Source organism: Nycticebus coucang, chromosome 5, assembly GCF_027406575.1.
Source record: "Nycticebus coucang isolate mNycCou1 chromosome 5, mNycCou1.pri, whole genome shotgun sequence".
Lineage (NCBI taxonomy): Eukaryota > Metazoa > Chordata > Mammalia > Primates > Lorisidae > Nycticebus > Nycticebus coucang.
Genome location: NC_069784.1, coordinates 11,218,166 through 11,237,654, shown reverse-complemented (window position 1 = coordinate 11,237,654; position 19,489 = coordinate 11,218,166). Strand labels below are relative to the sequence as shown.

Genomic DNA, 19,489 nt, shown 5'->3' with positions numbered 1-19,489 from the left:
AATTTGCCTGATTTAGGCAAATGCTAATTAAGCTGTGTCCAAATAGGGCATTTTCTTTTCCATTTGAATTTAAATAAAAACTCTTATAATTGTGTATTGTTAGATCACTAATGTTAACTTCTTCTGAGGTCTGCCCAGAGCGCCACTCATTTGTTTGTGGTAACCTATACTGCAAATCTAATAGTCCTATGCCTACAATCTCTTCATTCCCTTCTGCCAGGAAATACCCTGCTGAAATGAATTTTTTGCAAAACCTTCACAAGATGCACCATGTCTCTATATATTTACTATATAATATATTCTTATATTTTTAATTATGCAAATTGCTGAAAATTAGTAGAAACACAAATATTACAAGACTGTATAAAATAAAAATGAACATTCCATTCTACACAGTCTCCACGCCTAGTCTTTTTCTTTTTCTTTTTTTTCTTTTTTTTTTTTTTTTTTTGCAGTTTTTGGCCGGGGCTGGGTTTGAACCTGCCACCTCCGGCAAATGGGCAAATGGGGCCAGCCCCCTACTCTTTTGAGCCTCAGGTTCCACTGACTCTTTTTCTTAATACAAACTCTGTATCCTCCCAGAACTATGCCTGTGTGTGTATTTGATTACAGTTTTTAGAAATCGAAATTGTAACTTGCAATTTGTAATATCCACCCTTCTTTGTTAGAATATCCAGTTCTACCATTTTTTTGTCATTGCATATTATGACTATGCTCTGATTTATTAAACTACTTCATTATGATTGAATATTTGTTTCCAAATTGTACCCATTACAAATAATACTGCACAAAGATTCTGTGTTCCCATATAGCTGCATATATCTATTTTATAAACTCATTAGGAAGTACTTAAGATTTTAAAACTTACAAATTATCCTTCAAAGTAATTAATTCAATTTATATTTCTGCTAGCAATACATGAGAACGTCCTTTTACTGACATTCTTTCCAACATGAGATATCATTATCTTCTGAGGTTTTAAGGGGCTGGATCAGAATACATTAGTCAAGAAGAAGAGTTAGGACAGACTAGGATTTACAACCGTGGCCCAGTTGACGCTTAGGCCCTAATCTTTGCTGTGGAGGCTGTTCTGTGCATTGTAAGACATTTATAAGCGTCATATCCCCACTTCTCTTCATTGGAGCCACTAATTTAGACCTGGGTGTTAGATATCTTGAATAGGCATATGTTATGTGGTTGTTTACAAAAAGCATAAATATATGAAAAATAATTTAAATCATAGTTTTGTCACTTTTGATGACTATGTCAAAGTTATTTTAGAAGTACAACCTGTTGTAATTTTAAATGTTATCAATGGCAGCAGCAATATTTTAATTTAATGTCATCATATTTGTTAGGGACATCTTTTGGTGACGTCTGTGGTTCAAGACACTTGATAACCTTTATCCTTACTATATATTAATAAATGTCTAATATTTTGCCATTTTTGTCTTATTATTCTGACCTCAAAACAATAGATACATAGAATTTTAAATAAGAAAAAGTAGAATTCTTTTAGAAAACAATATAAATAATGCATTGGTAGTTCTCGACATGTTCTTTACTTGTATGTGAAAGTTGTGTGTATATATATATATATATATATTTTTTTTTTTTTGTGACAGAGTCTCACTCTATCACCCTGGGGGTTGAGTGCTGTGGCATCATCATAGCTCACAGGAACCTCAAATTCTTGTGCTCAATCCATCAACTCCTCAACTCCTGAGCTCAAGCAATTAGCCCAGCGGTTCTCAACCTGTGGGTCACAACTCCTTTGTAACAATGAAAATACATTGCGGCATTAGGAAGGTTGAGAACCACTGAATTTGCCCATCTGAGCCTCCCAGAGTGCTACAATTACAGGTGTGCTGGGCCCGGAGTTGTATTCTTTCTGGGAATATATTCAAACATCATATGCTTGGGATTCATATTAGAAAATTCTATAAAAATTGCATAATCTCATAGAAATTAGATGTTTAAAAGATATTTTTAAAAATCCCTTAGATCTCTCAAGCCTAATTAGAAGTAATTGGTTTAAGATGAAGTCCATCACTAGTCTTTCCTTGTAAATATCGCCTTACAGTGAGGACTGTTACATAATGATATGATGAAAGGGAAAAACTATGGATGCTGGTTTTTGATAGTCTTTAGAATTATTGAAAGTCATTAGAATTATTATTCACTTTACATTTGAATAGTCATTTTATCTTTACAAAACACTTTTAATGTATCTCATTACTCCCCACAGAAGCATCTTTAATATGTGAAAATAAAAATAGTAGCGACATTTGGTAAAGGTTGGTGTTTTACTAGGTTTTCACGCTATAGCATTAATACTGTGATTTTGACTCATCTACTTCAGAAAGCGTAGAGGGGTTGTGCTGTTTTTAACATTTTTAAAACGTGGACCAATTCCTTGAAAATAACTGATTACACTAAAGCCAATTATGTGCATTCTTTTTTAGCTAACAGATAAATCCTTCAAGTTTCTATAGACTAAGAATTTGTAAAAGTCCTAAAACTTGTGTAAGAGCAAAGTACATTTTTGGACCATCTCTGGACTCTCATCACCCTATGAGGGTAACACGATATTTTTGCCCAAGCTGATCTGCCTTTCCTTGAAATAGTTTTGACCACCATTCACAGGGCCCTGGTTCTACACATCTGAAGATACTTAAACTTCACACCTATGGTGCATAATGCAAGGGTACATGTCGGATCTATTAAGTGCAGAGTATAAATGTCTTAACACAATCATTAAGTAAACAAGATGAGGTATATATTAACCAGTGTGATGTAAGCACTCCTAATTCTATATGAAATCAGCACATTGTACCCCATAAATGCGTTAATATATACATGATCTATGCATTTATGATTTAATAATTAATTAAAAATAAAATAAATAAACTTCCCTGTGATTGTTTCTCATCTCCCTCTGCTCCCTTTAACATGCCCTGCCAAAATAGAATTAATTACTCATTCTGAGAGAACGGACTGTCTGTGTGGTTGTCTGGATTTCTTGTTCTCCTAGGAGAACATTACCCCATCCAGTCTCAGGGTTTCCCTAGGAGGGAATACGTTAAATACCTCCTGATACAAAAAAAAAATATGCCCCCTGCAAGCATCTGATCAAAAAAGAGAGTCCAGTTGGTCAGTGTCAGGGCACAGCTTTTAATCATTAGAGTTAATGATTTTGAGGGGTAAGAGCTATCATAATATCTGTATTGTAAATGAGTGAAAACTAAGGCTTAGAGAACTTGACTAACACAGGCAAGCTCAGCCTTCCAGAGTTCTCACTCAGCTGTTTCCCCACCACACATTAAAAGGTTGAAGGGTGTAGATCTTTGGTAGGTCTGTGAAAAGCTTACTCTTACATCCTCATTTCCAGAAATGGTTTCAGGATGAGTTTTGAGAAACTTAGCACTTTCAGACCTTCTAAAAACGATACATAAACTTTCAACTTTTAAAAATGTACTTAGTAAGCCAGGTGCAGTAGTAAGCAAGGTGCAGTGGCTCACACCTGTGATCCTAGCACTTTGGGAGGCCAAGGAGGGTGGATCACCTGAGTTCAGGAGTTCAGCAAGAATGAGACCCCATTTCTACCAAAAATAGAAAAACTAGTGGGGTGTTTGGTGGGCACCTGTAGTTCTAGCTACTTGGTAGGCTGAGGCAAGAGGAGTTTGAGGTTGCTGTGAGCTGTCTCCATGTCACTCTACCCAGGGCAAGAGAGAGACTCTGCCACAAAAAAACCCAAAAATGTACGTAGTGAGGTGTGAAAAATGTCTTACTTTATCCTGTTGAAAATGGGCGAAGTCGTGTCTACTATAAATATCTCTCTTCTCATTTCGTATTGTTTTACCTTAAATACCTGCCAAGAATTTTTAACAACTAACAAAACATCCTACTTAAAGTCCTGAATGTATCAGAATATTGATCGATACATGGAATGCAGATAATCTGAACATTTGCTCTTCTTTCAGTTGAAATTCATCAGTAAGTAACTCCCAATACTCTATATTTTATATCACCATTGATCAAATTCATTGTTTCATTTTTCCCATAGAGAAAATGCTGAAAGGTGAGATTAGTGTTTATTTTTAATTATCCTTCATTCACACTTATAATTTGTAGATGTATTTTCTTTAGAAAAGAAAATGTGTGCTGTTAGATTCTTTTTTTCTTTAATTTCACAATATTACAGGGTTACTAATGTTTTGGAATGCATGGATTGCTTTTGTAATTCTTGAGTCAGGACTATCAGTGTGCCTACCACCCAAACAGTGTTCACTGCACCTGTTAGGTAGGTTTTTACTGCACTTTGTAAATTCACTTATAAATTGAGGGGCACGTGGGTTGATTCGACAGCTTTGCAATTATGAATTGTGCAATAAAAATTAGAGTGCAGGTGTCTTTCTGATAAATTAACTTCCTTTTTAATTTCAGATTAATATAAGGATATATATGATTAGGTTACAAGTTAAATTGTAGATGCTAAGCAAACAATTTATGAATTCACATAATTTTTATAAACAAAGTTTATAATTTGATAAACTTAAAGTTTTTCATTCTTACTTACCTTTACCCTCATTTTATGCTGTAAGTATATATAAAAATATTTTTCCTTGCTTATATCCTAACAAAAGGACTTCATCACACACTTTTTGTTGTCACACTAAATGGAACAATTGTTGTAAATGCTCTTTGCATATAGTTTTGTCACTTTTGTTCCTTTACCATAACCTTTCCATGGTTTACAACAACTTACAGTTAAACCCAATTATAAAAATAAGCCTATGACCTACGTCCAAGGGGATCACTTTATATCCTTTATGTTTACAAATTTCCAATTTTCTTCTCCTTTTGATTCTGTTTTCAAGACTAGTAAATTTTTCTTTCAAACACTGAAAGAATTCAGGCATTAAAATATTCCTAAGGGAAACATAAAATATGAAGTGTGAATACTCTTTTAATGTCTAAAATGATTGTCAGTTAGAGTGGGATTTTAGCCATATAAAACAGAGCAATGATTAGCATGAAATGAGGAAGTTTTCTGCCAACTTGCTGGTGATTAAGACTTTTGTTACAGCCCACTTGTCCACCACATTTAGATTAATGAATGTGCATCATAAAATCATAAATTTGTAGTTTCTATTGGATGCAAAATATTGAAGATTCCTCATGGCATCCATCAGCAAAATAAAAAAGGATACCTTAACCCTTTCCCTTTACTCAACATTATTCCTGAGGGCCATTACATTTTGATAATTTAAGATATGTCTCGCAATCTCTATTGGTTTATTTATTGTACAAATTATCTATTTCTAATAATATAGTTTTGTGTCAAAAATCAAGATATAAGACAAAACAAAAATGTAATTTTTAAAAATATTTAATCATGTTAATGGTTGGATACTCCTTTAGATAGACTGTTCAAGGTGTGTGGGATTTGAATATACAATCCATCCTTTACCCTTTTATTCATTCAACAAATGTTTACTGAGCATCTTTTATATGCCAGACATTGTTCTAGATCTTAAAAATATATAACTGAATAAAAGAGAAAAAAGATCACACCGTTGGTCCTAGGATTCTAGACCAGGAGTCAGCAATGGCCAAGGCTTATCTTTCTAAATAATGGTTTATTGGGATACAGCATAATTATTTGTTTATGTATTGTCTAAAGCTGCTTTAATAGTACAGCAGGGTAGAGTAGTTGATACGAAGACCATATGCCTCTAAAACCTCCAATATTGACTATCTGGACCTTTACAGAAAACATTATATGACCCCTGATCTGTACTAGAGTAATGTAAGAAAAGGCAGCTCCCCACTCCATAAAATATCCCGGAATATCATGTTGGATTCAATAGGGATGTGTCTCATATATGAGTTACTCTATGGGTCACCCTTTGAAATAAATTAATTCCCTTCTTTTATATAAACTTCTTAAACATAGCCCAATTTTTGACCTATAAATTACAATTCTATCTGAAGGAAGTTCCAACAGAAATGAAGAACTGTTTACACGAATGATAAATGCTTGACTTACTCTTGAATTGTATCCTTTTCAATGTTTATTATGCTGATATTATTTCAGAGGACAGTCCTGAGAGTGAAAACTAATGCTCTGTTTTACATTAAGATGATACTGCCCAAACATAAAGCCTGACAAATAACACATATAAGCTCTGATATTTTAAGGTGCTATTTACAGGTCCTGTGAAACTATGTGACAAAATAATGTTTACCCAGCTGATGAATATATACATCATATGTAGTTTTGGACACTTCAAGTCTTAAAGAAAATTTGGAAGAATATAATTCTATACGAATGCCATAACCATTAGTGAATAAATTGATGTTTGTTGAGAATTTAAATATGGGGCACTCTTCTGAGTACTTCACATTAATCATGTAATTTAATACACAGAACATCCCTATGAGAAAAGTACTAGTATTATATCCATGTTTTATATGCTAGGAATGTAAGATACAAGAATTACGTAAATTGGGCGGCGCCTGTGGTTCAGTGAGTAGGTTGCCGGCCCCATATGCCGAGGGTGGCGGGTTCAAACGCAGCCCCGGCCAAACTGCAACAAAAAAATAGCCGGGCGTTGTGGCGGGCGCCTGTAGTCCCAGCTGCTCGGGAGGCTGAGGCAAGAGAATCTCGTAAGCCCAAGAGTTAGAGGTTGCTGTGAGCCGTGTGACACCTCGGCACTCTACCAAGGGCAGTACAGTGAGACTCTGTCTCTACAAAAAAAAAAAAAAAAAAATTACGTAAATTGCTCATTTAGAAAGTTTGAGAACTGGAATTTGAATCTATGAATGTAGCTATAAAGTCCACTTATTCTATTTTTTTCGAAGATGCCCCCATTCCTTTTTATTTTATTTATTTTTTTATTTTTTTTTTTTTTTGAGACAGAGCCTCAATCTGTCGCCCTGAGTAGAGTGCTATGGCATCACAGCTCACAGCAACCTCCAACTCCTGGGCTCAAGCAAATTCTCCTGCCTTTGCCTCCCAAGTAACTGGGACTACAGGCACCCGTCACAAAGCCTGGCTAATTTTTGGTTGCAGCCGTCAATCGTTTGGTTGGGGCTGGATTCGAACCAGCCAGCTCAGGTGTATGTGGCTGGCGGCTTACCTGCTTGAGCCACAAGTGCCGAACCACCTGTTTCTTTCTTAAAACTACACTGAAAGCTTTGGCTTCAGCATTATATAATTCATCCATTTGACCAAAAAAAAAAAAAATATTTGTACCCCCTAAATCTATTGAATAAAAAAGAGCAAGTATTTTTGCTAATATGAATTTAGCCCCTATAAAATTTTTATTTTATGTATGTATTTTTTCTGAGACAGAATTTGATTCTGTCACCTGGGCTGGAGTGCCATGGCCTCAGGCTAGCTTACTGCAACCTCTAACTCCTGGGCTCAAGCCATCCTCCTGCCTCAGCCTCCTGCATAGCTGGGACTACAGGTGCCTGCCACAATGCCCACCCAACCCCCCAAGAAACAATATTTTTTAAATTGGCATACCATATAAGAAAATGGTCTTCAAGCTTTTCTTAGTGAAACCACATCAGTAAAAAAAGTATAAACCTCTGTAAATGTGCAGTTACATTTTGAAATGTGTATACATTTACTAATTTACTATTATTTTATTACATTATTTTAAATATATATACACAATGTCTATTATAAAACATACTTTAAATATAAGTTTAAAGAATAAAAGATGAAATAACAATATTTAAAGTAGTTCAATATGATCCTCACTAAAATATTAGCATTTCATTTTTTAAATGAAATATTGATTATACTTTAAATACAGCAATCCAAAGGTATAGATCTAACTTCAATTTATTTTAATACTTGGTTTTAATGACTATCAGAGCTGCAACCTCAAAGGTGAGTTAAATCTGCATTTTCACATTATGCATAGCAGGTGTCACACCCGAGAATTCTGTTCTAATACTTATTTCTTCAAGCCTTCAGTGATGCTGCCTCGTCTTTTGTAGCAGTTGTAATGTGCTCTTCATCTGCCCAGATAATTTTGGAAATCCGCTTTGTAGACCACTAACACAAACCTCTGGACCCCAAAGCAGTGTTTTGCAACCTTTTTTATCTCACTGTATACTTCAAACTATAGTTAAACTTCTGTGGCACACTAAAATTATGTTGATCGAAAAAAAGTAAAAAAAAAAAAAAGAATATACAGGGTGGACATAACACCTGGAATATACAGGATCCGTGTGCCATTGACTATGTTAAACCATCTCGAATTGCTCACAAACTTTATGTTGACCCTGTATTTACTGTGCTTTGAATTTTCTTGAAAGTAATTTAATTAATGATTTTTGAAAATTTTACAGTACACCTAAGATCCTCTGACACACAGCAGTTGAGAATCACTGCTGTAAAGGAGGGAAAGCTTTGTTGTTGACCAGCACAGGAGAAGGCGGCATGTGCTTAGACCCCTTGCCAGACAGAGCAGGGAGGCTGAGAATGCCCTGGGAAGGGTTTGGGCGCAATATACTGAGTTCTGTTCACTCTTCACAAAGCCTTCATTCTGGCATCTTCACAAAGTTCTTTTTTTTTTTTTTTTTGAGATAGAGTCTCACATCTCACTCTCCCTGGGTAGAGCTCTGTGGCATCACAGCAACCTCAAACTCTTGGGCTCAAGAAATCCTATTTCCAGTAGCTAGGACTACAGGCACCAGCCACAGTGCCCCACTACATTTTTTTTTTCATAGTAAAGATGAGAGCCTCACTCTTGCTCAGGCTCATCTTGAACTCCTGAGCTCAAGCAATCTCTCCCCCCCCTTACACATCTGGGCCTCCCGGAGGGCTAGGATTACAGGCAGGAGCCACCAAGCCCGGCCATCATGACTAAGTTCATTAACACTTACGCCAAATCGCTAAGCACTTCACTACTCATATTGCTACTTTACTCTTCTCCTTTTAACCATTTCTAAAAAGAAGCAACCATTAGCGATTCATATAAATAAATCCCTATGCAACCCACTTCTTTTTTCCTTAATTTTTTTTTTCCAGGTTAATGTGAGGGTACAAACAACTAGTTTACAATATTAGCATTTGTTAAGCGGAGTCTCTCTTAGAGTACCAAAAGGTGTGCCTTACATCATGCCCGTTAAGTGGGAGCACACCAGTCCTCTTTCTCCCCTCCCCCCAGCTTTAATTGAGTTTTTCTCCTAGGTGGGCATGTATTAGATCCTCTTAAAATAGTAGCTGTCAGTTTCATTCTCTTCATTGGTCTTTCATCTGTAATTTGGTAGTTGTATCAAATTCTCATGAGCATAAACTCTACATCCTGTCTACTAGGTATGAACCTCGACTCTGCTACTTCTTAACTGTGTCCTCTTGGGAAGTTATTTAACCTCTCTCTGCCTCGATTACCACAGATATGAAGCAAATGTCATAACAGCAATGATAATAAGTAATGGTAGCATTAGGAAGAAAAGAATACTTAATCCCATAAACTTGATGAAAGGGTGAAATAAATTAATAAGTAAATAATATTTGGAACAATATCTGGCACATGAAAAGTGCTCAATATGTATTTAGCACTCACAAATATTACTTTATTACTTTTTCTCCTTGACTTCAGTTCTAATGTTACAGTGGTTCATAAGCACATGCAAAATGGCACATTATTCAGAACAATTGTTCATCGAATTTATTCCTCAGCAGTTAAAGCCCAGGTGGGAGAAGATCGCTGTCTTCTAAAGTATAAATCTCAAGAGATTAGCATAGTCTCATGAATAACTGTTAATATCCCAGAGTGATCTATTAAGAATACTCTCCTCCTGTGATAATCAGAACCTAATTGATTTATTATGTTTTCAGATTGTTTCAGCTGTTTCAATATGTTTCCAGTTACTCCAGATATATATATATATATAATTGTGGATGGAGTTCCCATTTTACTGAAACCAATCGCTTCTGAGCTGTGTTTTGGTAACCACAGCACAGAAATACCTTTTGCTTTTTTCAATATTCCCAAGGCTGCTAAATCCTGAGCCTAGGGAGCACTGCACAAGATAAGGTTCACTGTGTTAGGAAAGACATGCTTCCTAGGAGTATCAGGTAGACATATGAAGAGGAAAAAATTATTCTTTTTCACAATTCTGACAATAGGTCAACAAACTCTATGGCACCATGGTATCTGTGAATTCTTACCAAATTTATACTGAAGCTATTTTGCACCTACGCCTTGTAAATTTTATTTGTAACCATTATGTGTCACTAACAAAAAGCATTTAACAGGGGCCAGCCAGATCCACGGCCTCCTGACCAGCCCCACCATGAACGCTCAGGGCTGTCCAAAGGGCAAGAGCTCTGCCAAGCCCGGATGGGTTCTTTTCTGGGCCCAATTGTTTCAGATGCTCTTTCATCTATTACGTCCCCTTAGGACATTTTATCAGTTAGCACAGACACATATGTTCAGGCTCCACACTAGTTGAAACACCTGAAAATTTACTCCCTTTTCCTTTCCCTTCCCTTGAAGGTCTCTTTTCAAATAATTATATATCAGCCTATGTAAAGGGTGACTTCTTTGGGCTTTCCACTAAGACGCCAATGTCCTCGGAGTATGAAAAGATCATATTGATAATAATTTGAAAGCTGCAACATTTTAGGTATAAGTATGCCCCAAATGTTTTATGGAACCAATATTTGGAACCAGGATAATGATTTCCTGTATTTTTATTTGCCACATTTGGCAACCCTGGGAGAAGAACCTATAAAGGTGAATTTTATACAGAAGAAAAAGGGGCAGGTCCTTGAAAGTTCAAGCTGCCTTTGTCAGCTCCATGAAAGGAAGCCATTTGCTAGTTAAAATGTGTCTTAATATTGTTAAGCAGCAGAACTAGAATCCACAAAGAATAACAAATAAGGAAGGCTATATAATTATGTACTCACCAAATATCTAGAACGGCAATAATAAACTTGAGTTAGTGATAAACTGGTATTTCTATTAAATGGCAAGTTTTTATTTAAAAACAATAAACACTGTCATTACAGGCTATTTCATTATATATTATATAATGTATCATACATGTATACATATATTATGAATGGATATTAATATATAGCATGTAAATTTACATGCTTTTCTGCCTTCCCAGCAGCTGGGACTACAGGCACACACCCAACCCTGGCTAATTTTTACTATCTTTAGTAGAGATGGGACCTTGCTCTTGCTCAGGCTAATCTGTATCTCCTAAACTCAAGCAATCCTCCCTTTTCAGCCTCCCAAGAGCACTAGGATTATAGGTGTGAGCCGCCGTGCCTGGCCAATAGCACATACTTTATGTCATAGCTGTGTATATTAATGCATTTGTGGGGTACAATGTGCTGGTTTTATATACAATTAGAAATACTTAACAACAAACTTGTTAACATTAACTACATAGCCATTTCTACAGTGGTCTAAGGATTGAGAATGAACAACTGTTTCAAAGGGCAACTCAGTAGACCAGTAGAAACTCACCTTTGTTCATGGCAGAAGCAGATTTGTCCTAGGCCAGCTAATTTAAAGGTAATAAAACTATTTGAAAGAACATAGAAGTTGTGATCATGACACATTCTCAAATGAACCAGATTCCGTTTGATATATATGAAAAATTAAAGCAGGGGTCTAAAAGTGCTGTAAAAGAAATTTTCTCATTCTTTCTGGTGAGATCTAACATCAGCATATAGATAGCTTCATCAATTATTGAGAAAAAGACTAAGAAAAGAAAAACGACGCATTGGAATGCTTCATTTTGAACTCTGATTTTGAAGCCCTTAGGTTGAATATACCTGTAGGTCTAAATTCTTCAAAATTAGCCCCTGCTCCCCGGGCAGCTCATCAATTTAAATTTGTTGTTTAAAAAAAAATAAGAGACTTAAAAAATTGTAACACACAACAAAATGTATGTTCTTTAACTCTGAAATACATGAATTGCAAATATCTGAAGTTAAGAAATAGGTCTCTGTATGGATAAATATCACTTAAGAAGAAACGAGGAAGACGATTTTACATGTAAAGCACTGCTTTCTCTCAGGGTCGTGTTCATGACTTTGAATGACTTTTCCTTCACTGTGAGCTATTTTCATCCACTGTGAGCAGTGGATTTCAGAGCTCTTAGATTTTCCCTGTAAGGTCCTGGTTTTATTTATTCCAAAAAGTATCCTGGACTCTAAGTTGACAACCTTAAGTGTTTTAAAAATGAGACAAGAATTATGATGAATGAATGTCCATTTGTAAGTCATTAACTAGCCCCTGTGCTTTTAAACACTAACACGGAAAGATAAATAATCAGGTAACCATGGTGAATAATGAACACACACACAGCACACAGACAAACTCTAATAGGTAAAAGTGTGCATCATTTCAATGCACCAGTTTCTTAATTAAGGTTGATGTCAATGATTGTGTAGTTTAGAGAATTACTCAAGTCCTCAAGCCTGTAATCATAACATAGCCACTGCCTGGAGGAATAATGTCAGTAGTGTCTTTTTGAACCATTCATCCTAAAGAGTGGACATTTCTCATCTGTCCTCCCTGCCACTAAAAAAATGAGACAAGAATATGGAAATATAGAGAATGAAGCTGTGAATTAATTACAAACTGTTCCTCGTTACCATAAATATTTGCTAATTCAATATCGTCTTATTTTGAGCTACTCTTTTTTTCCTCATCTCTGATACCTCATACTTCGCAAAACTCCCCAAAGATACTTTTCCAAATCATGTAAACTGCAGAAAGTTTAACTTAGTTTCCATGTCTACGTACATAAAGCCACCTGCCTTTAGATGCCTTTAGGTGAACTGATTCTTTCTTTATGGCTTTTGAGTCTATTAGAAAAAATTATTTAAAGCGATTTATGCATTTATGACTAAAGAGAGAAAGCAGGCGATGAAAAATGGGTAAATGTAGGTTTTTCTAGTTACCCCAGATTTTCTGAATATAATAATAAGGCATTGGATCATCATATGATCCAGAAAATTTGGGCTAACTGAATTAAAAAAAACTTCTAAATAATTTTAGAAAATTACTATTTCGGGACAATTTGTTATTCTGATAAAACATAAGATAAAAAATTAAGTTGGTACTTGTTCGATGGCAAGAAAGACTTTCCTCAGGACTAATGTACACAGCTATGATTTAATAATAAAAAAAAGAAAAGAAAAAAAAAAACAATGGCAGAAGGAGAGAGAGATTGCCTCAGCTCTGAAAACAGGAAAGACAACCAGAAAGGGGAACTTGAAGATCATGGAATAATTACAAACCAAAGACATCAGGGTAAGGGGAATCCTTGCTCAACTGACTGAACAGGATTCCTGTAGAAAGGCTGACCAGGATGATCAAATATCAAGGGTAGGAAATGACACGTTTGATACTGAAGTGTGATCATTGAAGGTGACCAAGTATCAGAAGTGGGAAGGTTCCCTCTAAACTGACTGAGCAGGATTTTTGCTAAAACTAGACACCACAAAGTTAGATTCTGAAGTCCAAGGTGGAGGTCTAGTTGAGAGGAGGGCTCAGAGGAGCCTGACTAAAGTCTGTCAGCTTTTTAGTGACCAAGGCAAAGGAAGACCACGTTGGCAAACAGAGTTTGCATTGTTCAAAACAGTCGAGAATACGCATCATTCTCTATATTTCCAGAGAATTGAACTCAGCTCTGATTTTAAATGTGCAGTGGGAGGCCGTAGGCAGAGAAGGTGGTTTTTAAATGGCGGTGACAAGAAACTGAGCCACGGGGATGTCTCAGAGCCCAGCGAGGACAGCTGCCCAAGGTCAGGCCTGGGGTACTGGAGTAACCATAGAGGATCCACTGGAGGAGAGTGAAGTGGCCACAGTGCAGAGAAGTAGCCTGTGAAGGAAGAGACAGAGCAGAGACCAAATCGCGGCAGAACTTCAAGGCCATTGTGAGACCTTTGGCTTCAACTCTGAGTAAGAAGGAAAGACATCAGAGGATTCCGAATAGCGAAAAGATCTGTCTTATACTCTAAAGAGACTCATCTGAGAGCGGAGGTAGGCCGTAGGAAGGCACAGACGGCGCAGGGAGAGGAGTGAGGACGTCTCTGCAGTCACCCCGGGAGACGTACGGTGGCTGTTTCGGGATGGGAGCTGTGGAGGTAGCAGTGATCACATTCTGAATATATTTTCATGGTACAGGGTTAAGGTTTTGCTGATGGTTAAGACTAATGAGCCAGATGAATGAGATAACTCTTTTTAGGGCGGAGCTGGGGAAGATTATAACAAAAGAAATATCGCTGGGGAAGGAACAACAATTTGGTTTTGACATTTTTTAACTGTCGATGCCTATTGGACTTCCAAATGGAAGACTCGGCCGTCGTCACCTAGGAAGTGAATGTACTGGATGGGCCCAATGGCTGAGATTGACGGGAGGATCGGAAGAGACCACAAACGATTACGGTGCCTTAAAATTATGTGGCCGTCATTATAAGTATTTAAAAAACTACTCATTTTTTTATGAGAGCAAGTGCAAACAGGGAGTAGTATAAGCTCTGACTTAGAAATAACAGTTTTACGAATTTCATACATTTCTCTGCACTGTCCCCCTTTGCCTCTAACTCATCCCTCAAGATTGGCTTAGAAATCACATTTTTAGGGTGTTCTCCCCTGGCCTCTCCCATGCCACTGTGCAAACAACTTCTGGGTACCTCCGAATTGTGTGGTTCTTGCTGTTGGCTGGTCATCATCTCTATTACACTGTAAGTTCCTTGAGGTAAAGACCTACAATGTAGAATTGATTCATTATGTATCAAAGAAATTATCCGGAAAGATTATTATTCTGACAAAGAATTAAATAAAAATTATTCTGATGCTTGTTAGATGGTAAGGAAGACTTTATTGAAGACTATTGTGATAGGTGTCCAAGTGCTGGCAAAGGCAAGAAGGACCAGAGGCAGACGCTGAAGTTGAAATCTCTGTGGCGTTTTGCCTCCGTCTTTCTCATCCACCTCATCTCCTGCTGCTCAACCCTCCGTTCACCACTCCAGACACCTTTATCTGCTGTCTATAGGAATTATCACCCCCTCAGCCTCAAGCTTCAGGCTTTTCTATGCTGTTTTTTTTTTCATAGAGTGCTAATATCACACCATTTTTTGATGTGCTAATGAATTATAATTTATCAGAACTTTAAATAGTAAATCCTAAGAAAGGTACTTCCCAAACCTTCATTCTAATCCATCCCCATGGTGTCTCTCCTAGCATTTGTGAATTGATCACAGCATTTATAAAGGTTTATGGATTTATAAATATTTATATGATTATTTATTTGCTATCTATTGTCTTAACAGGATCTATGACAGGAAAAGACTGTCTGCTTTATGTACTGATAGGTCCTTACCCCTTGCTTCTTTATCAGACACCTAATAGACACTCTATAAAATTATCAGAATGAATGAAAATAAAAAATCTCTGTGTATTACCCCATATAGCTACTGCAGTGCTTAGTAATAAAAATAAAGCTGGGGGCATCAGCATACCAGATTTTAGTCTGTACTACAAAGCCATAGTGCTCAAGACAGCATGGTACTGGCACAAAAACAGAGACATAGACACTTGGAATCAAATAGAAAACCAAGAAATGAAACTAACATCTTACAGCCGCCTAACCTTCAATAAACCAAACAAGAATATACCTTGGGGGAAAGACTCCCAATTCAATAAATGGTGTTGGGAGAACTGGATGTCTACATGTAAAAGACTGAAACTGGACCCACACCTTTTTCCACTCACAAAAATTGACTCAAGATGGATAAAGGACTTAAATTTAAGGCATGAAATAATAAAAATCCTCAAAGAAAGCATAGGAAAAACACTGGAAGATATTAGCCTGGGAAAAGACTTCATGAAGTAGACTGCCATGGCAATTGCAACAACAACAAAAATAAACAAATGGGACCTAATTAAACTGAAAAGCTTCTGTACAGCTAAGGAGACAACAACCAAAAAAAATAACCTACAGAATGGGAAAGGATATTTGCATATTTTCAATCAGACAAAAGCTTGATAACTAGGATTTATAGAGAACTCAAATTAATCCACATGAAAAAAGCCAACAATCCCATATATCAATGGGCAAGAGACATGAATAGAACCTTCTCTAACGAAGACAGATGAATGGCTAACAAACCTATGAAAAAAATGTTCATCATCCCTATCTATCAGAGAAATACAAATCAAAACCACCCTGAGATACCATCTAACCCCAGCAAGAATGGCCCACATCACAAAATCTCAAAACTGCAGATGCTGGCGTGGATGTGGAGAGAAGGGAACACTTTTACACCGCTGGTGGGACTGCAAACTAGTACAACCTATTTGGAAGGAAGTATGGAGAAACCTCAAAGCACTCAAGCTAGACCTCCCATTTGATCCTGCAATCCCATTACTGGGCATCTACCCAGAAAGAAAAAAATCCTTTTATCGTAAGGACACTTGCACTAGACTGTTTACTGTAGCTCAATTTACAATCGCCAAAATGTGGAAACAGCCTAAATGCCCACCAACCCAGGAATGGATTAACAAGCTGTGGTATATGTATACCATGGAATACTATTCAGCCATTGAAAAATATGGAGACTTTACATCCTTCGTATTAACCTGGATGGAAGTGGAAGACATTATTCTTAGTAAAGCGTCACAAGAATGGAGAAGCATGAATCCTATGCACTCAATTTTGATATGAGGACAATTAATGACAAGGACACGGTGGGGGTGGGGGAAGGGAAGAGCAGTGAGAGAGAAGGAGGGGTGTGGCCTTGGTGTGTGACACACCTTTGGGGGGCAAGACACGATTGCAAGAGGGACTTTGCCTAACAAATGCAATCAGTGTAACCTGGTTTCTCGTACCTGCAATGAATCCCCAATAAAAAAAAAAAAACTCCATGTATTTGTATTGTTACCAGCAAATATGCATACTATAATTAATGTATTCATGACTTTTATTACATAAAACTGTGAAACTTTTTGATAAAAGTGCCTTAATCTGTTTTCCTCATACATTAGGGAAAATACAGGCATATGGAATAAGAATTAGGCTCCCACCTGGCCAGCAGCACCTGGTTTTTATAAGTATGTAAACAGAAAAAAAGGTGCTTCCAGGATCTGGGTCACCCAAGGGATGTTCTGTTTCATCCCTTCACTATTTTAGCCTGCGATATAAAATAGCATATCCAGAATGTGTATATATATTATGGGAAGGCATCGCAGAGTGAGCAACAATTTTCCAAACTCAATTTTATCAAAAACAAAAGTTTAAGAAATTTTAATAAATGTTATAAATTACTCATTTATCTGGAAAACTTGTGGCACTAAAACGGAGGGATTTTTTTATCCTTTCTTTTCTCCTGTAACACTACATTTGTTAAGTTTAATATAAGTACCTCACAAAAATTATTTCAAGATTTTTCAAACCAATAATGGTTTGACATATATTATTTACACTAACCAAATTTTAATACTTTTATTATTTAAATACAGATGCATATATTTATAAAATTAAGTATAATTGTTGACTCCAACTTTATACAAAAGAGTTCTAGTTATTGAAACCTAGAAAATGCTAAGTATTGCACTGTCACAAGTGTTTAAAGCTGTTGAAAAAATTAAATATTATTAAATTGTCATATCGGTTAATTATTTGAACATGCAAATAGTATGGAACTGTCAAGTAGGACAATTTAAATATACTTTATCTCTATTCTTCAATTGCTGAAGTTCTTATACGGAAGCATTACTGTAATTAGAATTAATCATATAATCAGAAGTAATGGACATTTGGACACAAGAGGGAAGGACTCGACCCCTTTGTCCTATAAGATTTCCTTTCAAGGAACTCTTATGGTGAAATGATCACACAAAATTTTTTCTGACTGATAATTTCATACAGTTTGTATAAGTAAATTGCTAAATTTCATTTGGAAAGCTTTATAAAACTCCTTAGAATATGGAGGAAAGAAAAAAACGGGTACTATAAGCCTCTGAATAACTAGGAGACGAATTAGCAGAAAATTATAATATTGCACTGCCCTATTGTCATTTCAAAATGGCTTTTGAAAAATCGGTTTGGATTAATAAAGTGTATTCGATAAAGGATTAACTTGCAATTATTTCTCTGATATTTCATATTTTAAATTATTAGTGTGCTCAGAATAGATATAAACTTAAAATATACCCTTTATTTAATCTTACAACACTGCAAAGATGACTTGAAGGTTTCCAAAAAACACAGGAAAAGGGAGGAGAACAAAGAGGAAACTTCAAAATGCAGTCCTATTAAAACCTCTGTGCATTCTGTTTCATCCATGACACAAATAACAGAACAGGTTTATTAATAAAATTTATTTGCCTTCCAACAAACATTTATTACTGATTAATATTTTGAAAACTTCTAAGGTTAAATCTAAGGAAAGGAAATCTCAATATAAATACATTGTGGCGCCTGTGGCTCAGTGAGCAGGGCACCAGCCCCATATACCGAGGGTGGCGGGTTCAAACCCAGCCCCGGCCAAACTGCAACAAAAAAATAGCCGGGCATTGTGGCAGGCGCCTGTAGTCCCAGCTGCTCAGGAGGCTGAGGCAGGAGAATCGCCTAAGCCCAGGAGTTGGAGGTTGCTGTGAGCTGTGTGATGTCACAGCACTCTACAGAGGGCAATAAAGTGAAACTCTGTCTCTACAAAAAAAATAAAATAAAAATCTACATGGTTACACATTATATTTTGTTTTCTATCTTCTTGAAATCGTCACTATTTATTTCCTTTTTATGTATCTAATTACCAATAAAATTTATTTTCCCCAGGTTAATCTCTTGGCTTTTGGAGTTATCATATATAAAGTTTTCCGTCACACTGCAGGATCGAAACCAGGAGTTAGTTGCTATGAGAACATAAGGTAAATGTTTCTTTAAGTCCATTTTCGCTAGTAATTAAAAGCTTTCGTAACTTAAAGTACAAATAATTTTTTGGAATTCTTTCTTAAATAATTGTTTCACACCATCTTTCACCATATTTGAAGTTTTTATTGGAAAATAGAATTCGATATGTTTAATAGGACTACAGGCACTGCAGCAACCTTTTCAAATATACACCCCTTTTCAAGGAAAAAGATGGTGACCATGTTTTAAGGCAAAAGTTTGGGATTTTTTTTTTTGTCTGGGGTAAGGCGTTTCTTGGAGCTTGGCAATTGTTTCTTTTTTGTGATTTCTAGTTAGCATATTGCCATGATGTTTCTTCAACTCTCTGTCCTAAAAACTGATTTATTGAGATCTTAAGAATGATTTGTTCAGGAAAAGCAAACTGTACTACAGGGAGCATTGGAAACAACTGACCGCTTGTGTTGCCTGGGAACACTCCTGGAGTTTTAATGCCTTGCACAAAATTTATAGCTGGGATTTAGCAAATGTTTGATCGATAACTTTCTTTTCATCCTCACCATTCATAGTTGCATGT

General features: G+C 36.3%; 1 protein-coding gene across 1 annotated transcript in view; it reads left to right on the top strand.

Annotated features, from left to right (window-relative positions):
* The window catches only part of ADGRL4 (adhesion G protein-coupled receptor L4), a 98,813-nt gene that overhangs the window by 76,644 nt on the left and 2,680 nt on the right, over window positions 1–19,489 (top strand). The window contains exon 14 of the mRNA XM_053592258.1: window positions 18,841–18,932. Coding sequence (XP_053448233.1) covers window positions 18,841–18,932 — 92 coding nt within the window. The remainder of the gene's footprint in view (window positions 1–18,840; window positions 18,933–19,489) is intronic.